The sequence below is a fragment of the Diadema setosum genome, chromosome 14, assembly GCF_964275005.1.
Source record: "Diadema setosum chromosome 14, eeDiaSeto1, whole genome shotgun sequence".
Lineage (NCBI taxonomy): Eukaryota > Metazoa > Echinodermata > Echinoidea > Diadematoida > Diadematidae > Diadema > Diadema setosum.
Window position 1 is genome coordinate 31,832,717 of NC_092698.1, and position 23,379 is coordinate 31,856,095.

Sequence of the window (23,379 nt, forward strand, 5' to 3'; positions counted from 1 at the left end):
TTCCACTGTACTTTCAAGACTTGGCACACGTCCCGTTTCGTCCAAGGGTTCCAAATGAGAAAACGACATCCCTGTTGAAAGGGGCGGATCCCTCAAACAAGCTGGCTGACGCGACGAACGACGGTCGACTCCCTACCTCTAACTTTAGTCAGAACAGGGGGGTCTACATTTACTTGAGGCTTATTCGCAATGTTGACAGGATTAAAACTTAAAATAAACACCTAGAAAATCGATGAGTAAATTCAGATGGACACTCGTCTATGCACGAGTAAAGAAACAAATAATTGAAATAACACTTTCACTTACTGGTTGCTATTGTCCGCTGCTCGTTTTTCCCGCGACTCTGCCAAGCACGCTCCTAGTCCTACCACAAGCAGAACGGCCATAAGTTCTGGCCATGATATATGCCACCTTGCGGTCATGGCACGAAGACGCTTTCACTCACTTGAAGAAACTTGAGTCGTTCATGAAAATCCTCTGACTGAACTGTACAGAATAAGGGGCAAATCTCCAACTTGAGCAGTTAAATTCGAGCACCAACGCACAAAAGGGCGAGCTCCTAACAGGATTTATACGTCCAGTGAGAAGTTGGAAGAGTTACATCAGTTCTCGAAGACAACACGATGACCTACGGAAAGGGGGAGTATCTATGGGCACTCGGAATGATGATGGAATTGTGAGTGTGTGGGTGATGTAGCGAGCCGAGCTAGCTAGCTAGCCGCCCGCACGAGTCGCGTCGATGGATACTGCGCCTACGTACGGCGGGTACGAGATGGGAGATGCTAAGCTCGAAGGTACATAGTGTATGAGGGGCTTGCGTGCTAGCAACCCCCCCCCCCCCCTTCACTTTGATCTACTGTGAGAATTCTGTACTGAGTTGCTGTGAGAGCATGTATGGAGAGCAGCGTAGACCATAATGTGCAATGTACATCGCGCGTTCTAAAACAAGAAGAAAGAAAATCAGTATGTACAGAACACAGACCAAAAGAAGGTTCAGGCAAGAGGGGTCAAAAGATGGAGTACCATCTTGCTAAAATCATTCAAACAGCTTGTCAGTTTTCTGTATGGATGCACAAAAGAATTCTACAGGTGCAGCAGTTGTGCATTGATAATCGGGGTCCGATGCCGTCATCATTTGTGAGCAATCTGAAGATCCATCTTTACACGCAGTTTGCACATTTTCTATTCGCGCATCCCCACGACACTAACATAATTACAGTTCATCTTCTGAGATGTTGGAAAGTGATAAGGCCTATATCATAATTTAGACATATCTTCCTTAGAGAGTGGCAGGGCATTATGCAATGAGACGTGAATCTATTGTCTTCCTATTGGGGCATATCCAGTTTGGCACATAAAACAAATATATATGTTTTTAGTGGCGGCATAGAACATGGGACCAAAGGGGAAAAGACTGCATGCTGCTACTCCATCTCTTGAACCTCCTTGGTTAAGATAGCCTAAGATAACCCGTAGTTACTGTAACTACATGTAGCTCGATCAGAAGAAGATGATAGAATGGAGAATGGATTCGAATTAGATAATAAAGGAATTGCTTGTGAATATTATAGTGCCATTGAGAAAGAGAGGGAACACAGAGGGTGAGAACTGAAATGAAAGTGAAAGCAAGATTTAGAATTACAAATAATATAGGCCTACGCCTACTGAACTATAAAAAGAAATGCAAAATACAAAGATACCGAGAAATGTGATATGATAATGAATGAGAGTCGGCAGAAGAATCTTGATCGGAAATGAGAGCGTGAAAAACACTAAGTAAGAATGGAAAGAAAATAAGGATAGAAATTTAAGAATTTTTGAATTATGCGTATTGCTTACTTCCCTCTGATCACTTCAGTTTTCATGACGATGTATTATTGTACGGTTCCACAATTATTGTACACTCTTTTCATTTAACATAATTTTCCTTTATTTTCTGTTACCAAAGAAAATGATGTCTGCATATGTTTTTTTTTTTGTCGAAAAAATAAATAGAAATGAATTGAATTGAAATTGAATAGGATCTATAGAAGAGAAAAGGTAAAACAAGTGGAGTAATACAGGAATAAAACATTGTTTTCTCACTCATTCACGCATAAAGAAGAGAGGACAGGAAAGGAAGAGAGATGAAGGGAAAAAACAAAGAAGAAAGGGCATTACATCGAAAAACTATAATGACTAACCAAGTACGTCGATTTGACGGTCAATAAATTATGTTTGGTAATCATAATATCTGCATTCTTTGCCGAAAAACAATAACTCTATACAGGGAGGTGGGAACAGACTCTTCCCACCTCCCTGCTCTATACAAATAATTAGTTCTAAGCAGGGAGGTTCTAAGTAACCACTAGCTTGCCAACATTGCGCCTGTTATCCCACTAGGGCCGAGTCCCCACTTTGGTTGTTGTTAATGCGACGGGAAATCCTCGGTCTCTACAGTGAGTGATTTAGACCCACTCACTACATTTGCCTTCAATGAATTTTCATTGTGAAGCATTTGTGTTGAGTCTGTAAGTATCATTTCTCACAAACTCAAATAGAATATTGAGTAAAACATGGTTCTGCATTTATTTGTACCAATGAAATGAGGCAACGGCAGGCGGATTTTCAGTACTTAACATTCTTCTACCGCGTATCTTCAAATTTGTCCTGGGAGGCTTTTCATACTTCTCAAGCGTTTCGAGGGGCTTCGGCGTGCCCAGTGCGACGGCATACGGCTTCACGACTACAAGTCGATCGATAATGGGTCGTAATTGGGCATTGTTTACATAAGAATGTGCCCCTTGTGATGCAAGGCAGACTGTGATGCAACTAGCACCTTGTGTATAATATTCTCACAGCGAATTCCGGTTGCCTGTCGGAATGATTGGTGACAATTCACATTATTGGCTTTGCGATAGGGTGGGGTGGGTGAGCTGAAGATGAGGCGCAAGACTGATCTCTGGCAATAAAGTTCACGATAGTAACACAAATTATCATGTCGAGAATTAGTATTTCGTAAGACGTCGTCACCCTCCTACTGAAAGGCAAAGAAAAAGTTTACTCCATTCGACATCAAGTTTGATTTTATTTTTCTTCAAACTGTTTCGCTTGAGATGGGGCTTCAGGTTCCCAACGTTTCTCAATAATGATGTTTTGAGATAAATAAAATGAGAAACATCCTATGAAATATCTATAAAAGAGCATAATTATATTTCTAAGAGGAATTCAAAGTTCATTGATGAAAATTGGTTTTAAAATGGCTGAGATACCCAAAATAAAGCGATAATGTAATAAAAGGTGGGAGCCACCTTTTATTGGATCGTTTTCTTCTTTTTTTTTTCTTTTTTTTTCTTTTTTTATATCCCAGTCATTTCAAAACCGATTTTTTTTCCCCCTCGGCTTCCGCGGCTTCCTCGGTTTCCTCGTAAACTCATGCACCCATTTTCTCGTTTATTTTTTTTTCAACTGTAATACAGACATTTACCGTTTTCTTTTTCGTTTATTTATGCATGTGTGCATGGGAGGGGGTTGTATCATTCCAAGTCAAGAGTCCCTCCTATTTCGTGGCCCCATCAGCTTAACTATGAGTGTAAACGGTTTAATAACAAACTGAGAGTGCAAGACAGTTCTGAACTTATTATTGAAAAAAAAAAAACCTCAATCCGTGTTTAAGATGACTTTAGGAATGGTATGTTATTGGTTGAGGTGAGGATTCAAGTTGTATTTATTTTTTTTTTTTTTGAGAGGGAGAGAGATACTTACAGAAAGCACTTATAAAATGTTAAATAGCATATAGAATTCTAAGAGGAATTCACAGGTCATTATATTTTGATGAAAATAGGTTTTGAAATGGCTGAGATATCTAGAATTAAGGTAAAAAAAAAGTGGTCTTAATAAAAGGTGGCTCCCACCTTTTATTGTTTATAGGATCGCTCTTTTCAACCATTTCAAATCCAATTTTCATCAAATAAACGCTGAATTCTTTTTAGAATTGTATGCTCTTTCATATTTCATAAGTTGTTTCTCATTATCTAAAAAAAAAAAGAAAAAAAATCATCGTCAAAAAATCGTTCGAAACATGAAGCCCCAGCTTACCCGACACTATACCATCCCTTTAAATTAGAATGAAGAACTAAAATATAGGGCATTTGTGGATTGAGAGAATGCAACAATATTTCAAATAATTTCGATAAGTTTGAGTAAAATCTACGAGTTGTTCAAAAGTTTGAAGATTTTAGATCGTCGATACCGCCACTGTCTGCTATAAGATGAGAAGATTTCAACATACTTTCATAGACAACGATATATTTTGGGAAAGAAAATACAATGTATTAAGGAAGTTAACATTTATTATCATTTTCCTAGCATTATAAAAAAGCGGTTCAATTATACCTCATTCAGAAAACAGGGGTGATTATAATTATTTTAACATCCTATGTCTGTCTATAAATGATCATGACTGGGAATTGTGTACTTTTGATAAAAGATGAAATTTTGAATTGAATTGAACTGAATTGAATTGAATTGAATTGAATTGAATTACTGAAACTGCACTGGTCTTACACTCGAAACACAGTGAACAGTTCCAGCACATTTATTTTCATATTTCACTTATATACGTATATACTAAGCAAAAAAATAAAAATAAATAAATAAAAATACAACCCCACTCGAAACACAGTGAACAGTTCCAGCACATTAAATTTTCATATTTTACTTATATACATATACGCCAAAAGGCACTTAACACATAGACTTTACTGTTGAGGGCCTTTTGGCATAAGGCCGACGATTAAAGTGGGTCATGACTATAGAAAGTGTGTTAGCATAATGTACATAAAAGACAATTTTCTCTCATTTTATAACAAGTGAAATATAAAAGAAACGCAAAAACAAAGCTGTAACCGTGGGTTCCAGGATTGAGCCGTGCATGCCAACCGCATTCCTTTATGGTTGCCATGGTAGTTTCATATACGTTAGCCACCATTACAAAGTCTCCATGATAGATGGGAATAACGCTCCTTAAGAAATCAGACTCGACTCATATCAAACTCATGAGCACAACTAATTATGCAATGTGCATACCTCAAATTTGTACTTTTAATAGAGAGGGCCAATGGTTGTTCATCCACATTATACTAGGATATAATCATCGTTAAGATCGAGAACTCTCTTCAAGTCTATAACATTGCAGCATTTCACCCTGCCAAAAAGAGCAATTAATGATCATTATCTACCGCTGACCGCAGTTTTATGATTAAAACTTTGTCGAGAAGGACTCGGTGTACATCGTCAGCTCCTTTGCTTCTATGGGTCACATCAACAATAAGAAGGTTGTGAATCAATTCACTTGTCATTCATTCACATGTGAGAAAAGTTAAAGCGCCCTCATTATGCTGAACGTTCCTCATCTTGCTTTGGTGATGGAAGAAATCTATTTCTAGCAGTTACTGCACAATAACTGAAATTTTTAACGTTCTCATTGTGCGTACAAGACCCGTGTCACAATATCATCCGGATTGTAGGCCTAACCCTGAAGATGTATCCTATCTGAAATTAGGATCGCATGTTCAGAAATAGATATTGATGTCGGAATACGAGTAGTCTTCGGGATTCTTCGACTCGTCTTCGGGCTGCTCGGGAATGACATGGAGGGATTTCGGCAAGGTGTATGCCTGGGTACGGGCCTTTGGTGTTTGAACGCCTCCTTGGTCTTCGAATCGCAGTTTCTCATTCTTCTTTTTCTCCTCTTTGATGACTTTGTCCTCCATCTGGCTCAATGCTGTACGTTTTAGAACCTGCCACAGACGATCATAGTTATAATGCTTTATTTTTATTATTTAAAAAAAAAGATGACGAAAGGAATCGGACACTGAGAAAAATTTCGAAAGATCTGGTGGTATAGTCAATCATAGTGATGCCCTGTCTGTCATGACAGCGAGGTATAGCATTACCGTGGTCCGAAACCTGTGTTTCAGAATCAGATCATAGTAAATGCTATTTGGAATTAATGAGAACTTATTGCGACGTGAAGGTTTATTTGTGGTTGGGAAGCAAAAACAAACAAACAAACAAACAAAGGGGAGGGTTAGAGTTAATGCAAGACAAGTCAAAGTGACAAGTCATCGAATAAAAATCATATTGATAATAATGATGATCATAATGACAAAAACATTAATTTGATAGTGATGATAATTTTGATGCTTCTATGTTATCGGCATACGAATGACAAAAATGATTATGATGATAATTATAATAATCATAATGACGATGATAATAATGATATAGTTAGATAGTATAACAGCAGCAGCAACAGCAGTAGTAGTAGTAGTAGTAGTAATAGCAATAGTATATAATAGTAATAGTAATAGTAATAGTAATAGTAATAGTAGTAGTAGTCGTAGCAGTAGTAGTAGTAGTAGTAGCAGTAGTAGCAGTAGTAGTATAGTAGTAGTAGTGGTAGTAATAATATAGGTTTTGCCGGTCGATTTCATACTTTTGTCATTCCATTTCATTAATGTGCATTCAAATTCACACAGCGCACGCACGCGAAAATATTCGGGCATTCAGATTCAGAATCCGAGCGATCAATTTCATTTATGGGGGTTCTATTTCGTTTTCGTGAAATCAATTCACACCTGGGCGTTCAATTTCCAAATGCGAGCATTGCATTTCCTACTCGTGCATTCAAATTCTTGCGATAGTCATGTGATAGTCCCGATGAGCGTGTTTGGAGCACTCAATTTCATTTTCAGGCGATCAAGTTCCTACTTCGTGCAATTAACGAGGAAAATGGAGTAATCTTTTTTTTTAAGAAAGGAGAAAGGGCATACATAACTAATGAAGGCTTGCATATTATAGTGTAGTAATAATTGTTAAAAGGTTCTACGCTGATCTCTGTTCATGTATTCTTTGTTTTTCATCTCAACAGAAATTTTAAATTGCGAGGTCCAATCAGCAGTGCATCCAAACAACACAACGACAATCTAATCAGATTCCTTGATGATACTATACATGCTGACAATGCCCTAACACTAACCACATAATGACAATGCATCAATTTAAAGACAAACTGACACACCATGATCTCACATAGTCCCGCAAAAGTAAATCACTAAGATAGCAATGAAAAACAAACAAGACGTATAGAATGTTCATGTTATCAGTTTCAATGTAGTCGATTTTTTCCCCGGCGTCAACCAATCTTCCATATTAATCTCGTATGTAGGCCTATACAGTGCCTAATGTTTGTTTTTTACTTTGTTTCATTTTCCATCAAAAGAAGATGGCTGGATGGCCCATATTCAGCTGCAATAGCTGGTCTTCCGTGGGGTCCAGTTGGATGTAAGGTGGGACCACTTCACCGGGTTAAACACCCTGCACTTTGCGATTAATGAAGTGGGATGGCAGAAGTTGTGACTTTCTCAAACATCCGAGGGACATGTGCCTGTATATTCCTTGTTGTGAAGCCCGAGTTCAAATTTTTCACTGAATAGGTGGGCCTCTGCTGCAAAATAGATAATCTTCATCATAAATCCCATTATATTCAAAGCTATATGAAAAAAGACACACATACACCCCCAAACTAACTAAATTCAGGACTTCTTTTAAATTGAAAGCAGATAATTATTTGGAACATGGTTGCCTATTCACGAATTTGAATGACCGAAAAGATTCCGTCGCCAGCTTGAAAGGAATTTGAATGCTCATTGCTGAAATGCGTACTCCTCTGTGATCTCTCTTAAATTTGATTGCTCCGATAATGAATTTGAGTGCTCCGACAGTGTATTTGAATGCTCTGATGATGAATTAACATGCTCCGATAGTAAATTCGAATGACCAGATTTTGAAATTGATTGCTGATTCAGTGCTGCAAGAGTGGAATGAGTGAAATCGAATGCTCGGAGTAGGAACTTGATTGACAAAAGTATGAAATTGACCGGGAAACCTATAATAACAATAACAATAATAATGATAATAATAATAAAGAAAAAGAAGAGGAAGAAGAAGAAGAAGAAGAAGAAGAAGAAGAAAAGAATTATCATTGTTGTTACATAACCATTATCAATACGACGTCTCATTTACCGAAGATAGCCTCTTTTGTGTAAACAGTGCTTTCTAAGAAGGCCTTGTCATTACTTAAATAATCACACTCATTCATTTGGGTCAAGAGAGACAATCGAACCACAGACCTTCTGTTTACAAATCCAAAGTCTTATCCACGAGACCATATAGTGCTCCCACTGACAGCAATGAAAAATTGCTATATATACACTTAGTTATATATAAGAAATAACACGATTGTAGCTGGCCTCTTTTTGCTTAATACCCTGGAAAATATAATCTCGAAGAGCTATAGATCTAGATATAGTTAAATTGAAACATTATGTACAGCATGTATATCTTTTTATTGTCTGTGGGTCTACAACTGAATATTTGATTTGATTTGGGGAATATCTAGCAGAGAAGTGGAATGTGACATTGTCTTTGAAACTGTCTTTGAATAACAAATGTAATTTTCACTTGCAAAAATAAATTGAATTGAATTGAATTGAATCGAATCGAATCGAATCGAATCGAATCGAATCGAATCGAATCGAATCGAATCGAATCGAATCGAATCGAATCGAATTGAATTGAATTGAATTGAATTGAATTGAATTGAATTGAATTGAATTGAATTGAATTGAATTGAATTGTATATACATACATCTCGTGCTGAAACAAAACACGTCTGAAAATACACGAGTAGAAATAAAACACGTAGATGTGTTCACTGTTCCCACTTGAACGCTTGATGGCAGCAAGCACAGATTCAAAACGGAACCCTGAACTGTACACCTCTGAACTTGGTGAGAGAAACACACCGGCGAGAAATATATCCCTAATCGTTTTGACAGGGCTTGTCCTAGTTACAACATGAAATTTGTGTTTTGTATATGCTTAATTAAATCAGTACCTCTCTATGTAGATTTATATAATCACATGCTTTTGCTGCACGATCACAAGGGTAATGGGGGAGAGAAGAGGGCAATGTGGTAATCTTAGCAGACAAACAGACTAATTATGTTTTTAACAATTATGACCACAGCAATACTGAAAGTTCGGTGTTATTTCTTGTCGTTGCAATGTATATACAGAGCAATATCACAATCTAAAACGAAACAAAGTTGATTTGTATAGGGCACTGGGGCGTTCACGAAAAGCGTTCTGTTAAACAGCACCATTCATAATTGTGTAAATCTATCAAGAACAACAGTTACTTTTAAGGCAATATTAAAGAATTGAATGATGGACACACTTTGAAATATAACAGCATCAAGACAATCCGTAAAATGTAAAATTGTCAGCAGCGGAACTCTGCCCGTGGGGGGGGGGGGGGGGGGGGGCAATACTTGTAACCCATCATTTCGCAAGTATGAATAACGCCCTCACCGTTGTAGACTGTCCGTCTAATGCTGCTTTTTGTTCGACTATGGCTGTCGATGATCCTGTGACAGTGTTACCGTCCACTTTTGGAGGCGACAGGATTACCCCAGTGCCAATGGTGGACATGGGCGTGGTACCCCCTAAACCCCCGCCAACCACGCTAATGGAATTCACCATTGCTTGGTGTGGGATTTTTCGAGGTTTAGTGGTGGATTTCCCTCGAGCCCTCTGCGATGCCTTGATGTAGGCCAGTCGGCCGCGACCCGTTGACCTGTCCGGTGACTCCGCTTCAGACCCAATACAAAACGAGCAAAAAAAAAAAGTAATAATAATAACAAGAATGCAGCTTTAGATTATGATATCAAGAGGGGGATAAAGAGAGTTAAGAAGGGAGGGAAGGAGGGAGCGAGAAAGAAAGAAAGAAACAAAGAAACAAAGAAAGAAACAAAGGAAGAAATAAACAAAGGGAGAGAGAAGCAGAATGACTGCTTTCTTTTGTCAACAAATCTGTTGATAGATTATGAGAAGCCTTATAGTACCATTGTAAGAGAAGGACAACTTGTCGCATTAAGATCATTGCGTTGGTATAACATCAATGTGGGGAATATTGTGATTATTCTGGCAAACTTTTGGATTCGCCCTAGGATAGGGACTGTAAACGTTTGATAACAAGAACGAAGACTAAACCTCTTTTCTGAAGGAAAAGTGAGTGGTTTTGTCAATGTTCTTGTTGAGCCATGTTTTGTTTTTATGAACAAAACGTGATCTACAAAACCTGCAGGACTCTGTTGCACAAAACTTTTGGCAAAATCAAACAAAAGTCCAAATCAAACATAAGAATCGAACATAAATTTATGATTGATTTTTTTCCGCCTTGTGTTTTTTTTTTTTTTTATAGTTTATGTTTGATCTGAAAGTTCCATGCAACAAGGCACTGGACCTATTTCTCACTACAGGTGATGAGTCCCACTTCCTTTTTGTTTCGTCGGAGCATGATGGACCTACCGTGCATGCTTTGAGCCGTTTGCGCTCATACGACATCGACGGGTAGTGCAATTTCACTTAAAGTTCACGTTAGCTTTTATGGATAGGGTAAAATCAGATAGATACGAGAGAGATAATACACCTGTCATCAAAATCGGTGTTATTTTTATCAAAACCAACCTGAGCATGACGTGAAGTTTCACCTTATTCGCTGAATATTCTCTCGAAATTGGAGGGACCCCATGATGAACTTCATCATAATGTCTGATTACGTTGTTCTACTTTCTCTATACTTTGAAATTATACCTTCAAGTTTGTCTTCCAGAGTCAGCATGGTTTCATTTGAGACCGCAGACGACTGTTGAGGCTGGGTCGGAAAAAGGCGGGAAGGACCGTCGCGAAAGCGATGGAGATTTTCCACAGGATACACATTGTTGTTGCCGCTGAAAGGGTATAACAGCCAAACGAACAAAATAACTGCTCGTATATATTTTTTCCGTTAAAAAAAGGGTAAAGGAAAGAAAAATCTTTTATACGGTAAGGTGTTATGGCTTGTATTCAAAACTTGGATATACGTTATTATAAAGTTGCATATTTCTTTTATTTTTTCTCTCTCGAGTGACGATGTAGGCCTTTCCATTGCTTCAATTTTCCTTCGGTTCTGTTGCAAAAGTGCATTGTTTTTTAGGATATATAAATGATTATCTCTCCTTTCATTTGAATTTGTTATGAGTACAAATAAAAGTCATAAATGGCAGATAATAATCCAAAGGTCTTTGATGTCAGCTTTTCCTTTTGTGTCGGTTTTTACCACAAATTGCATAATTCCACTTCTCAATCGAGCGGCGAGGTCATACGAAAGGCAGAGGTAACGCACTTTGAGAGTTGCAGGTAATTTATATTCACAAATAATGCGCACACCATCCAGACAAACGGAAACAAAACAAAACAAAACAACAAAATATTTTTTTCATTTCATCGATTACCAGAAAAGGGCGTGACAACCAGGTTGCTTTCTGTGTGGGCTTAAAGTATTATTGTGCAAAACAGTTTCTAAATGCTTTCTTCTCTTTTTCACACACACCTTTTTTTTTTTTTTCCGAGCCGTATAAGAGAACCAATATAGTTATTACAGTTCTTTTAGCCTATTTGGAAAATCCCCTGAAAGGAAAATAAAGGTGATTACTTTCCAAATTGTATACAAAAAAAGGCGAAAATTAATGTTAAATGTCATGATTTCTGTTGAGCCTCTCATTTTATCACGTCATTAATTTTGCTGATTTAAAGCTTCTTCTTCTTCTGTGCAGAACCTCTAGAGAGTAGGTATACCATACTGAGCCGCTTTGACAAATTAATATCAAATAGAGGTATATTGCATGCAGGGTATTTTTTATTGCAATGATCCCTTTAACAAAAAATGATAAAATTACTCACAATCTTGCCCGTTCTGATGGCTTGTCGACTTTTCGATCACCCCTCCCCCTTCCGGTTCTTGGTGATACCGTGGGCTTTCGGTTAGAATCACGATTGCTGCTTACTTCAGCACCCATTGAATCCTACTTTTTTAAGTATTAAAGCTGTCTGCAGCGGTATCTCATCGGCCGATTGCCTTCCTCTTGTTTTTGTTCAAACAGACTCGGAAAATAAAAACAGTGTTAGGGAATATTATACAACTGTGTATACCCTTTTATGTTTTCACCATAGCAAACCAAACAAAACAAAAGCGCACACAATGCTCGATATTATTGCGCACTGTTAATGTGACGTCATAATAGCCGACTGCGCGCGCGCTGCTCAAAGAACCAATAAGGCAAAGCACGAGTACATGTACTGTGCTCCTTACCATATCTGATGGACATGATTTTTTTTTTCCTTCTTCTTTTTCTTCTTCTTGTGCTGAAGCTTTTGATAAATGTTCGTAAATCTTCTCCCTCTGATATGCGTTTAATCATTGCATATTCTTACTCGGGCATTTTATATTAGTTATTTTTGTGTGCTTATTCTGCTGAAAAACAAAATAAAACAAAACTGAGAACTAGTTTGCTAAGAACACAATTTCACACTGCGTTATTGAGTAATGGTTACGAAAATAATAACCTGTGGGATATTTCTTCAAAGTTTTCGAAGAAGGGAATAGCTTACCAGTAAAAGTCTTACAAGATATACCGTCATGAATTATCATAAAGATTTAATAAAAAGAAGTTCATAATGTATTGAAGATTATTGAAGGTAAACATGTAAACTACTATTCATTTTCCTTATTAATGTTGTGTCAGATTTAGCTTCGAGCTGACAGAATAAACGGCTGTCACCACCTTATGCCCATTCGAGTTCGAACCAATTTTTGTTATAAATATTTATTCTAGTGTGTGAATTCTAGACTCCGCCGGCTGTGCGTATGAGAAAAAGAGTCCGATAGAGGGCGTTATCCATCGTGGCGCAGTGACGAGGCGTTGTGAACCCTTTCTGGCCCAATACTGTATGCGCCAGTGCTGTTCGAACGCCATTCCACCAGAAAAAGGAAATCATTATTATCATAATTTTCTGTATCACTTCAAGTTGGTATCATGGAATGTAAAAAAAAAAAAAGAAAATACAGAAATACAAAAAAAAATACAATAAAAATACAAAATCATAAAAGTGGGGTCTATTTTTTTCCCACATGACAACGATTGTGTAATTTTTATTTGCGTGAGACTCCTGAGGGCAGGTTTGCAGCTTTATTGCTGGACGACAAAAGATCGTGTTGTGAAACTATAACGATAGGAATATAAAAAGAATTGCACCTATTTCAGTTCATCTAGCATAATCAAACATTGATTGACTTGCCTCCTTCAGAAGGCAAAGAATGATATTTCCTATAAATATAGGTTTATCAATAAGTCGAGATACTTTGTTCTTTTTTTTAATTAAAAAAGCGTATCAGCAATAGGGCCTATGTCTAATATTTTTCTATAACAACTATGCCTGTCTGTTTATGTTTCTTTGTTGTTGTTTGGTTGCAGGTTATGGGGGAGGGGGAGGAGGGGGGGGGGAGGGGGTACCAGGCATGCAATAGGAGTCCCGATCTCCCCCTACCAAAAAAAGTTACGCAATTGTCACGTGTTCACAATCGCTGAGCATGACCCCTAAGTTTGAATTTGTGCTGTCAATGTAGATTGTTTTTCCACCTGCTTGCAATAACATTTTGATATTAATTTTGCTAAGATTACATAATAGAAAGTGAAAACGATGGAATGTGAATATAACACTAAATTAGGGAAGGTGCAATTCGTATATATTCTTTAAAAATGCTAAAATTAGATAAAGTCAATATAAAATCATAATTGGGAATTATGTACATAACGATAATGGTGAGCATTGATCACTCAGCTATAATAATCAAACTTATCAAAGATAAAAGGGCACAATAGTGCTCTATAATGATATTATCTCTGAGTAAAGATCACTTAACAGGCTGGTCAACATGGTTATATTGAACTGATACCACCTCTCATAGTTACATGCATGCGTGCGGACTTTGACCATTGTTATTTGATAAGTCCACTGGAGACGAATAAAGGTGTAAACTCTGTCTGTTGTCGATTGAGAGCAAGTACTGTATTCGGTATACAATCATTATTCACCATTTTAGCTGTCATTCATGAGTCAAGTCCAAATGCAGGACTAAAATGGCCCTTATCCCGAGATTGAGAGTGACAGTTGTCTGTATCTTGCTGACAGTTTTCCGCGGAGGGATATCTCAGACGACGGTCGAAATACCTGGTCTAGGAAGGGTACTCGGGAAAGCTGTTCCCTTCCAAGAGGACAAGTTCATTGGAGTCGATACACAAATAGATGCTTTCTTGGTACGTAATAATCAGACATAATTGTCATGTGAGTAGATAAAGAAATATTGCCTGGATTGAATTTGATTTGGATTGACTTTTTTACACTTCTCAGTACTTGCTATAGATGGAGTGATCGTACCATGATCAAGTTTTATCCTCAAGCACAATAGCAATTGAGAGATATTTTGAAGATCTACAAAAATGTATCATAGTCTTGTTAATAAGCTTTTAAAGTCTTTACTTTATCATGATTATACCGGTCGATTTGATGATGTAATGCAGACCCGAGTAGGCCGTCGAACGTCATTTACAATGAGTCAAAGATTCGATCTGGCTCAGCACTCAAATTTTATGTTGTTTCTGGCATTTACGTGTTTTTGTTTATTCGACTTTTTTTTCTGGGTTAGGCATGGTAAAATATATCTTTTCCATCAATAGCAAAGGGAAGAAAACAACATTGGTTAAATACAATGCAGTTGCAAAAAATAATGATACTAGGTATACACGAACGTAGACATGGGTTTTCTTTACCCCGATTGTATCTGAACGAAGGTTGAAAGCAAGAGAATATTAATCATAGGGGTGAAGGTTGAGGTGTGATTTTTCTTCAGTTTTTCTCCCTCCACAAATGAAATTCGTTCTACAAATGAAATTTGTATAGAACGAAGGTTCTCCACCAAGAAAGGTGATAAAGGATACGTAAGGTTCCCTGGTCAATGAAGTTTAAAAAACAAACAAAAAAATATTTCATACTCGGCGTTCATTTTGTTTCCAGGGAATTCCTTTTGCCCAGAATCCACCTATCCGCTTCGCAGAGGCACAACCAGTGGACCCCTGGGGAGGAGTATGGAACGCCACATACTTCCGGCCAGCTTGTGCCCAGTTGAGTAGCGAAGTGGACGAGTACAGCGAAGACTGCCTCTATCTCAATATTTTTGTCAACAATCCCGCTGTAAGTTTAGCTTGATAATGATATTACCAAAAGCATGCTGGATAGTTCTTACTTGGTTTACGCCGAGAAATACCTTTGTATAAGCTAAAAACAAAATCATTTTATTTTCTGGCTGGTCTATCTGATGTGCAGCACAATTTTTCATCCTTTATGGCAACAAAGTTCTGAAGGACAAGATGAAAATACATGTATACTCCTTGATTCTAGAGAATTAAAGAAACGCAGATATTTACAATAGCAACAACGATAGTCCTTATCTTTCATGAAAAGTGCATATTCCTTCCACTTGTAACTGACAACAGTTGACGCTATATTATTACTCCATGTGTTAATCTACACGTATATTTGGGTTTCATTAAAGTCTTCTTTTCTCCCTTTTCCCAATTTTGTTGCATAAAAGCCGAGCGGAAATGCTGCTGTGATGGTTTGGATTCACGGCGGCGGGTTCTCTATTGGGACCGGTGCTTCGTACGGCCGTTATGGCGCCCCGCTGGTTGCTGTCGGTGAGGACGTTATTGTGGTGACTATCAACTACCGGCTCATGGTGTGGAGTGTTTTCAACACAGGTGTGATTTTCCTAAGTTTGTATCTTTACAATCCTACTGTAGAAACAATATTGGAGTCTTTTGCAAATACAGTATATTTCACTATTTTAACATTTCATTAGGTCACCGTTTAATGTCCTCAGGACTGGTCAGCGAATAATTGGGATGTATGTATCATATGATTTTTATATTAAACTTATTGGCCCGAATTCACGAAGGTGGTACAAATGAAACCATGGTTTAAACCATGGACAAAAACCATGGAATGCCAAGTGTTGCATGCGATATTTCGCTACGAAATCAGTCATTTCGTCGATGAAATGATTATTTTGTAAAGAAATGACAACATTTTGTAACTAAATGAACATTTCGTCCACGAAATGATAATTTCGTTAACGAAACAGTCATTTTGTCGACGAAATGACCAATTTCGTAACGAAATATTCTGTTTGACACTTGGCGCTCCATGTTTTTTGTCCATGGTTTAGACCATGGTTTTGTTTGTACCACCTTCGTGAATTCGGGCCATTGAGTCTAAGAGAGTTTCTGAAACGAAGATTTTACAACAGTAATAACAATTGTTTTTATCTTTTATGAAAAGTAACATATTCATTCCATCTATTACAGACATAACATAATGATTTGAGCAGCAGAAATTGAAGTCTCTGCATGTCCAGACTTTAGAATTGATGCCTGATACTTGATGTGTCGATCTAGTTATTATGTATCTAATTGCTTATTCATTATGGCTTAATCGAAAATCAGTCTAATATCACTCATTTTGATTTTACTCTTTCACTCCTTATAGGAGACGAGGTTGCTACTGGCAACTACGGTTTGCTTGATCAACAGTTAGCTTTACGATGGGTTCAAACCAACATAGCAGGTAAGTTCCGTCACGTGTGCTAGTCAGGTTCTCGATTATCATTATTCTCATTTCATAATTGTTTTGCTACTTATGCTGGATTAGAATAGAACGTGCTGTACCGTCTTATCGCTTTAGCTTTCCCTTGGTGTAATATATCGACAGCTGTGTATTTCGGCAGTACGAAAAATATATCACGGGACCTCCTAGTTCACGAGTTGTCGGAAGGTTTCAGTTTTCCCCCACTGTTATCTTTGCGTACAGCCTTTGGAGGTGACCCTAACAAGGTTACCATCTTCGGGGAGAGCGCGGGGGCGGCCAGCGTAGATTTCCACCTCCTATCACAAGGCAGTCGGGATCTCTTCAGCCAGGCAATCATGCAGGTATAAGCTGGTATATTATGGTAGCTCTATGTAGTTCTCTGAGTGACTTGATATGAGAGCTGAAGTGCGCCACCAACCCTCTTTCGAAAGATAGTGTTTATAACAGTACGAAGATAGTATTTAACCCTACACTATACTTTCTAGTCGAAATATTAGATCTCTCCATTTTGATCTTCAATTTCGAACTTCGCCAGTTTGAATGAGGTGAAACTTATGTAACATAGGTGTGATCTTATCCAGACCTTTATAGCTCAGTTATGTCACTAGTCATAACTGGTATGCAGCCCCGGCCATGATACCTGGACGGTTTTCTTCTACAAGATTGTTTGTTCCCTCCACCCCCCCCCCCCCCGCTCCCTTTTCCATTTTCCAATCTTTTCATGAGGTCAAATTCAATAGTTACTCATAGAGGACTATGATTAAAATATATCCCCCAAACAGAGTGGAACATCGCTGTCACCATGGGCATTTCGTCATGACCCGGAAACAGATCGACAGGAAGCGCTCGGTCTTGGGTCATGCGTTGGTTGTGATCAGACGGACTCCCAGCAGCTTGTGGACTGTCTGCGGACGGTAGAGAGCAATGTTCTTATGGAAGCTTTTTGGCAGGTGCGTGTTTAAAGCCTCCAGTTTCGAAGTTACGATAATAAAACAATAATAATAAGGTCTTATTTACCCAGGGTAGCCTCTTCAGTGTTGCCACTGCTCTAGCTACCAGAGGGCCTTGCCATTATTATTACCCTAGCGTTGCCAGGTACCCATTTATACACCTGGGTCGAGAGGGACATGGTGGGTAAAACATCTTGTCCAAGGACGTAAGCGCTGGGCGGGGTTTGAACTCGGGTCCTCCGAGCGGGAGTCGGGAGTCTTATCCACTATGCCACAGCGCCCCGATTTATGCATATCATTTATATCTCTCTTTTGTACATTGTATCATTTTTTTTTATTATTTTTGTCTTCATTACTTTTCGCTATCACCTTGTATTTGTACGAAAATTTAAAATCATTTGTATTTTTATGAGCTGATGTTTGATATATGAAATATCGTTATGTGTGTGTGTGTGTGTGTGTGTGTGTGTGCGTTCTATAAACTAAACTAAAGGGCATGTAAGACAGTCTTTGCATCAACCTTTTAGTTGTTGATATATATATATATATATTTTTTTTTTGTGTGTTTTTTTTTTTTTTCTTTCAGGTCTACCCGAGGAGTTATATTCGTGTTGACGGAGTCTTCCTCGAGGACACACCCGCCAATTTAATGGCAGCGGGCTCCTTCAAGAATGTTCCAATCCTGGCCGGTTACAACAGCGACGAAGGAACTATTGCAACCAAGGACATGTTTCCCGGCAACGAAGACGTAGCTCCCGTAATGACCCGTTCCAAATACGACGACGAGCTCCCCATCGCCCTCTACGGTTACACCGATGATCTCGTATTGAAGTCCATCGATCAGCAGTACGTTGACTGGACGCAGGCCGACAACGCGAGCGCCGATTACCTGTGGGCTTTTGCCGGTGCTGTGGGTGGCCAGAGGTTTCAATGCCCGGCAGACCTGACGATACGGGCGCACGCTACTGCAGGAGATGTTGTGTTTCAGTATTTCATGACACATGCTCCGAGCACGTACGTTACCACTTTAAAGGAGACCTCCGGATGATTTTCAAATTTTTACATTTGAACATATATAAATTAATTATACTAGGTACAGAGTTTCAGGATTTATGATGATTGGGATGAAAAATAAGAATGTTTTCGAAGTTTATAACAAATTGCAATGAACAAGGATGATGACATGGCAGCCTCACCATAAGAATGCATGAGATGTGGCTCAAGGAAGCAGCTCAAAAGAAGAAGGCATGCATAGATTACACACAGGTGAGCTTGCAAGCATGCGGTAATGTAATGGAATGACACTGCTACATTTCTGAGATATGTGAGGCTCCTATGTCATCATCTTTGTTCAGTGTAATTTGTTTAAGGTTTTTGAAAGTACTGTTTCTCTGCTCAAGAACCACAATAAATTCTACAAATCTATACATGAAGCTGTTGATTTATGTACTACATGATGTGAAATTATGAAAATCGTCTGGAATGCCCCTTTAAATAGATAACACAAGTTTTACCCTCATCTTGTTCACTGGCTTTATTTTCTTGCAATGGGCACATCTTGAAGAAATGGCTTACACTTCCATACTCTCTCGCATATAACTACATACTGCAAGATATCGATGTGAAATACATTGTACGTTATATCATTTCCTCATCTCATCGAATGATTGTAATGATTATGTTCCTTAATTTATTGTGCAGTTACGAAAGGCGCATACTCCATGTATCATAAAAACATGTCCTTTTAATTGAAACTTATGTTGGCCAGAAAACCAAATAACCAAATTTACAACGGAGTAATTTTAAGTGACAACATTTCAAGATAACCTGACAAGTAAGTGTACTTGACAGGAGTTATACGCAGATTTTATTAATTCTTAATCATAAATGTAGTTTGGTTTAAGCAAAGATAAAGATATTCGCCGAGACCATGTCTGTCGTCAACAGCTGTATTTATGATTAATTGAGTGTTCATTGATTGATTGATTGATGAATTGATTATTTACTTGTAGGCCAATCTTTAACCTATTCAGGTACCTTTTATCATAAACATGCTAGCTTGCATGAATGGCTTGATAAGTTTTTAGCTAACCACATTGTGTTTGTGCTTCTCCATCCGTTATAAATATCTATAAATTATAGATCTTACTTCCAGTTTGGACCTGATGGAACCGGTCCTGGCTGGTTAGGGGCAACTCATACCGAAGACATCCAGTTTGTGTTTGGCTGGCCGTTTATCCCGGAATGGATGGCTGATAGACGGGCTCTTCTAGACGAGGAAATCGAGCTATCCGTCAAAGTCATGAAAATGTGGACAAATTTCGCGAAATATTCGTGAGTAAACCTTATGCAGGAACTTTGCATGCTAATGCTTGCTTCTGCAATGCAAAACGATAGCGGCATTTCCTTTTTTCTTTTTTTTTTTGCTAGTTAGTCATTTGTATATAAATTATGTGGTAACTAATTGGGTATCGTTCGGTAGCCTAATGTTTAGGCCCCTTCATGGGCAAGGTAATTTCTCATCTTGATTATGCGTGTTTTTCAGCCGGTTTACTACCAGCTGACTACCTTGTCTGTGATGCGTTTTGAAAAAGAAACAAAATAACATGGAACAAACCAGTCAGGACTCACAAAATTATAAAAATATACTATTTCCTTGAAATTTTGAAGTAACTCATATCTAAAATTGATTGTTCGATGATATCATAATGCTTTTGCAGAAACCGGTCTTGAAAGTAATGTCTTCACTTAATTACTTTTAGATTGCACAAAATATGACAAGTCAGGATAGCACAAAAAAGGGGATGGCATTATTTTGTTAGACAGCGTAATGGCGTACACAATAGTTTGGATATTATTGACTCATACCCTGCATGTGACTTGTCATTGGAAGAATGCTCCCCTTGGCTGTTTACCTCTCCCCCTCACAACAAAACCAAAGATAGCAAATCAAAATAAAAGACCGTGCTATATGCAAAAGTGGATGATCGTTCGTCGTATCTCACGGACATTCAGGCATCCCGGAAAGATGAATATGACCTCTGACCCTGCGTCGTCAGGAGATTTCTACTGGCCCCAGTACACAATCCCTGATTTAGAATACAAGGAACTCTCGCTGGATCTGAACACGGACAGGGCGGTGAGAGCCAGTGATTGCGCCTTTTGGAATCAATATCTTCCCGAACTCATCTCGTATATTCGTGAGTACTGAATGATGTACCTTTGCTCCTTGTTAGCTGTGCATGGTAAATATTTATGTATTTTACGAGCTTTAATGCTATGGTATGTCTATGTGACGCTGTGCGTGTAGAGCTTTGGAGGATGTGTCAGTTGGTTGCTGAGTGTCAGTGAGAATACAATTAACCAAATACCTTCATTTTGATGAGAAAGACATCGCAAAACCAAAATTACGAAGAAAACTGTCGTTGTTTGTGTCCTTTCTTTTCCCTTGTACAGAAAGTATTCCTCCAGACGAGGAAGAGTGGCGAAGCGATTTTGAGATGTGGCAGGAGGATGCGGAACAGTGGAGGGCAGCATTCGATGAATACCAGGAAACAGTGAACTGCTGATTAGAAACCTGGCAATACGAACTGACACACATGAAATGACAAACGCTATTTTGTGATATCATACATCCCCGTAGACACAAAACACACAAACAAAACACATGCACACACACACACACACACACACACTCGAACGCAACTACGCCATTTCTTTTCTCAATATCATTGGAATGTACAAATGTGATGACTATAATTATTATTGTTGTTAACCTGACATGTTTTGAAGAGTCTGCTGAAAGGAATAGCACTAAGGGGGTACTATTTGTTTATGGTCTTGGTATGGTCGTGATTGTGTGTGTGTATGTGTGTATGTGTGTGTGTGTGTGTGTGTGTTTGAGAGAAAGATAGGATTGGATGGATATTGGTAATATGAATCTATTTTTATTGAGATTTGTCAATCAGTAGGAAAAAATATTGTGATAGGCACTATGTATAAGCCCCCAGGTATAAATACGCGTAACTTTAATGCTACTTTTGATTCAAAGATATCACCGCTACTGAAAGAAAACAAATTAGTTTATATTATGGGTGATTTTGATATTGATTTATTAAAATATAGCACGGATAATGATGTAACTGATTTTGTTAACACACTTTTTAGTAACTATTGTCTCCCTCTTATAACGAGGCCTACACGCATTACCAATGCCACTACTACTCTGTTGGACAATATTATTACCAATCAGTTCAATAAGCCTATTCAAAGTGGACTGTTGTATTGTGATATTACTGATCATTTACCTGTCTTCCAGCTAACTGATCTAAATCAAATAAAAAGTGACAGACCAAGAAGTGATATTTATGTGAGAACTGTAAACAAAGACAGTATTGACGCTTTCAGGACTGAACTTGGTTCACACTGTTGGGATAATTTGTATACTATGGAAAATGTTAACGAAGCTTATGATTATTTTGAGTCTGTTCTGTCAGGGTTATATAATAAACACTTTCCCCTAAAGAAAAAAAGTCGGTGTGCAAGAAAGCTTAATCCCTGGATGACTGACAGTATTTTACGTTCTATCAAATATAAAAATTTGTTATATAAGAAATATATGCGTAAACCAAGCAACTTTAATGAATTAAAGTATAAACGTTTTAGGAATATTTTGAATGTTACAATAAGAAATGTGAAGAAACAATATTTTGAAAGGAAATTTGTTGCATATAGAAGTAATATTAAAGCAACTTGGAATCTTATAAATACACTTTTGAATAGAGGTGGTAAATGTGTTACTGATATGCAAATGAAATGTAATGGTGAATTAACTACTGACTCTCACAAAATTGCAAATGCTTTTAATTCATATTTTACTCAGGTTGGTCCAAATCTTGATAAGTTGATACCACAAAATAATTCTAACTTTATAAGTTATCTGGTGAACCCTTGTTTGAATACCATTTATTTTCATGCAACATTTGAAGCAGAAATATGTAGCATTGTCAACTCTTTTCGGAATAATACTGCCTCTGGAATTGATGATTTCAGTCCTCGTATAATCAAACATACAATAAAAGAAATCAGCAAACCGTTATGTCATATATTCAATTTATCTTTATCATCAGGGGTCTTTCCAGATAAATTGAAAATTGCTCGTGTAACCCCTGTGTTTAAAAATGGTGACAAATGTGAATTGTCAAATTACAGACCAATTTCAGTGCTTCCTTGTTTTTCGAAAATTTTGGAAAGGATTGTCTACAACCGTGCTGTTAAGTTTCTTGATCAAAATAATATTGTGGGTAGTTATCAGTACGGCTTTCGCAGCAACTATTCAACTTCCATGGCCCTAACTGACATTGCGAATAAGATTGTTGATACGTTTGAGGAAAATTCCTTTCTTATTGGTGTTTTTGTTGACTTGTCAAAGGCCTTTGACACAATTAATCATAATATTATGTTAGCTAAACTTAAGCACTATGGTTTTAGAGGTGTAGCATACAATTGGTTTAAAAGCTACCTCTCCAATCGATACCAATGTACAAAATATAACAGTTGTATATCAGACTTTAAAAAAATATATTATGTGGAGTTCCACAAGGGTCTTTATTAGGACCACTGTTGTTTATATTATACATAAATGACATTGGAAATGTTTCTAATTCCGATACCTCATCGTACATATTATATGCTGATGACACTAATATATTGTTCAGTGGTAAGGATCTTCCTTCTTTGCAAGATCAAGTAAATAGTAGCCTTTCAAAATTGTGTACATGGTTTCAGGCAAATCGATTAT

At 37.8% G+C, this 23,379-nt stretch overlaps 2 protein-coding genes across 2 annotated transcripts; one reads left to right on the forward strand and one right to left on the reverse strand.

Annotated features, from left to right (window-relative positions):
• Positions 1-5,073: 5,073 nt before the first annotated feature.
• On the reverse strand, positions 5,074-12,021 carry LOC140238045 (uncharacterized). The gene is made up of 4 exons (XM_072317970.1): positions 11,830-12,021; positions 10,702-10,838; positions 9,418-9,698; positions 5,074-5,780 (listed from the first exon to the last, which is right to left on the reverse strand). The coding sequence occupies exons 1-4, from the start codon at positions 11,943-11,945 to the stop codon at positions 5,553-5,555; spliced, it is 762 nt and encodes a 253-aa protein (XP_072174071.1). The 5' UTR covers positions 11,946-12,021; the 3' UTR covers positions 5,074-5,552.
• A 2,045-nt stretch (positions 12,022-14,066) lies between these two features.
• LOC140238288 (acetylcholinesterase-like) lies at positions 14,067-21,148 on the forward strand. Its single transcript, XM_072318224.1, has 10 exons — positions 14,067-14,243; positions 15,001-15,177; positions 15,578-15,743; positions 16,531-16,608; positions 16,852-16,970; positions 17,412-17,579; positions 18,166-18,593; positions 19,722-19,913; positions 20,595-20,779; positions 21,036-21,148. Exons 1-10 carry the CDS (start codon positions 14,067-14,069, stop codon positions 21,146-21,148), a joined length of 1,803 nt encoding a protein of 600 aa, XP_072174325.1.
• Positions 21,149-23,379: the final 2,231 nt, after the last annotated feature.

Excerpts from the sequence above, each read along its gene's own strand:
- LOC140238288 (XM_072318224.1), top strand. The coding sequence starts at position 14,067 with ATGGCCCTTATCCCGAGATTGAGAGTGACAGTTGTCTGTATCTTGCTG. Across the intron at positions 17,580-18,165 it reads TTATGGAAGCTTTTTGGCAG|GTCTACCCGAGGAGTTATAT; the intron begins GTGCGTGTTTAA and ends TTTTTCTTTCAG. Across the intron at positions 18,594-19,721 it reads ATGACACATGCTCCGAGCAC|ATCTTACTTCCAGTTTGGAC; the intron begins GTACGTTACCAC and ends TATAAATTATAG.
- LOC140238045 (XM_072317970.1), bottom strand. The coding sequence starts at position 11,945 with ATGGGTGCTGAAGTAAGCAGCAATCGTGATTCTAACCGAAAGCCCACG. Across the intron at positions 10,839-11,829 it reads CCATCAGAACGGGCAAGATT|CGGCAACAACAATGTGTATC; the intron begins GTGAGTAATTTT and ends ATACCCTTTCAG. Across the intron at positions 5,781-9,417 it reads TAGACGGACAGTCTACAACG|GTTCTAAAACGTACAGCATT; the intron begins GTGAGGGCGTTA and ends CGTCTGTGGCAG.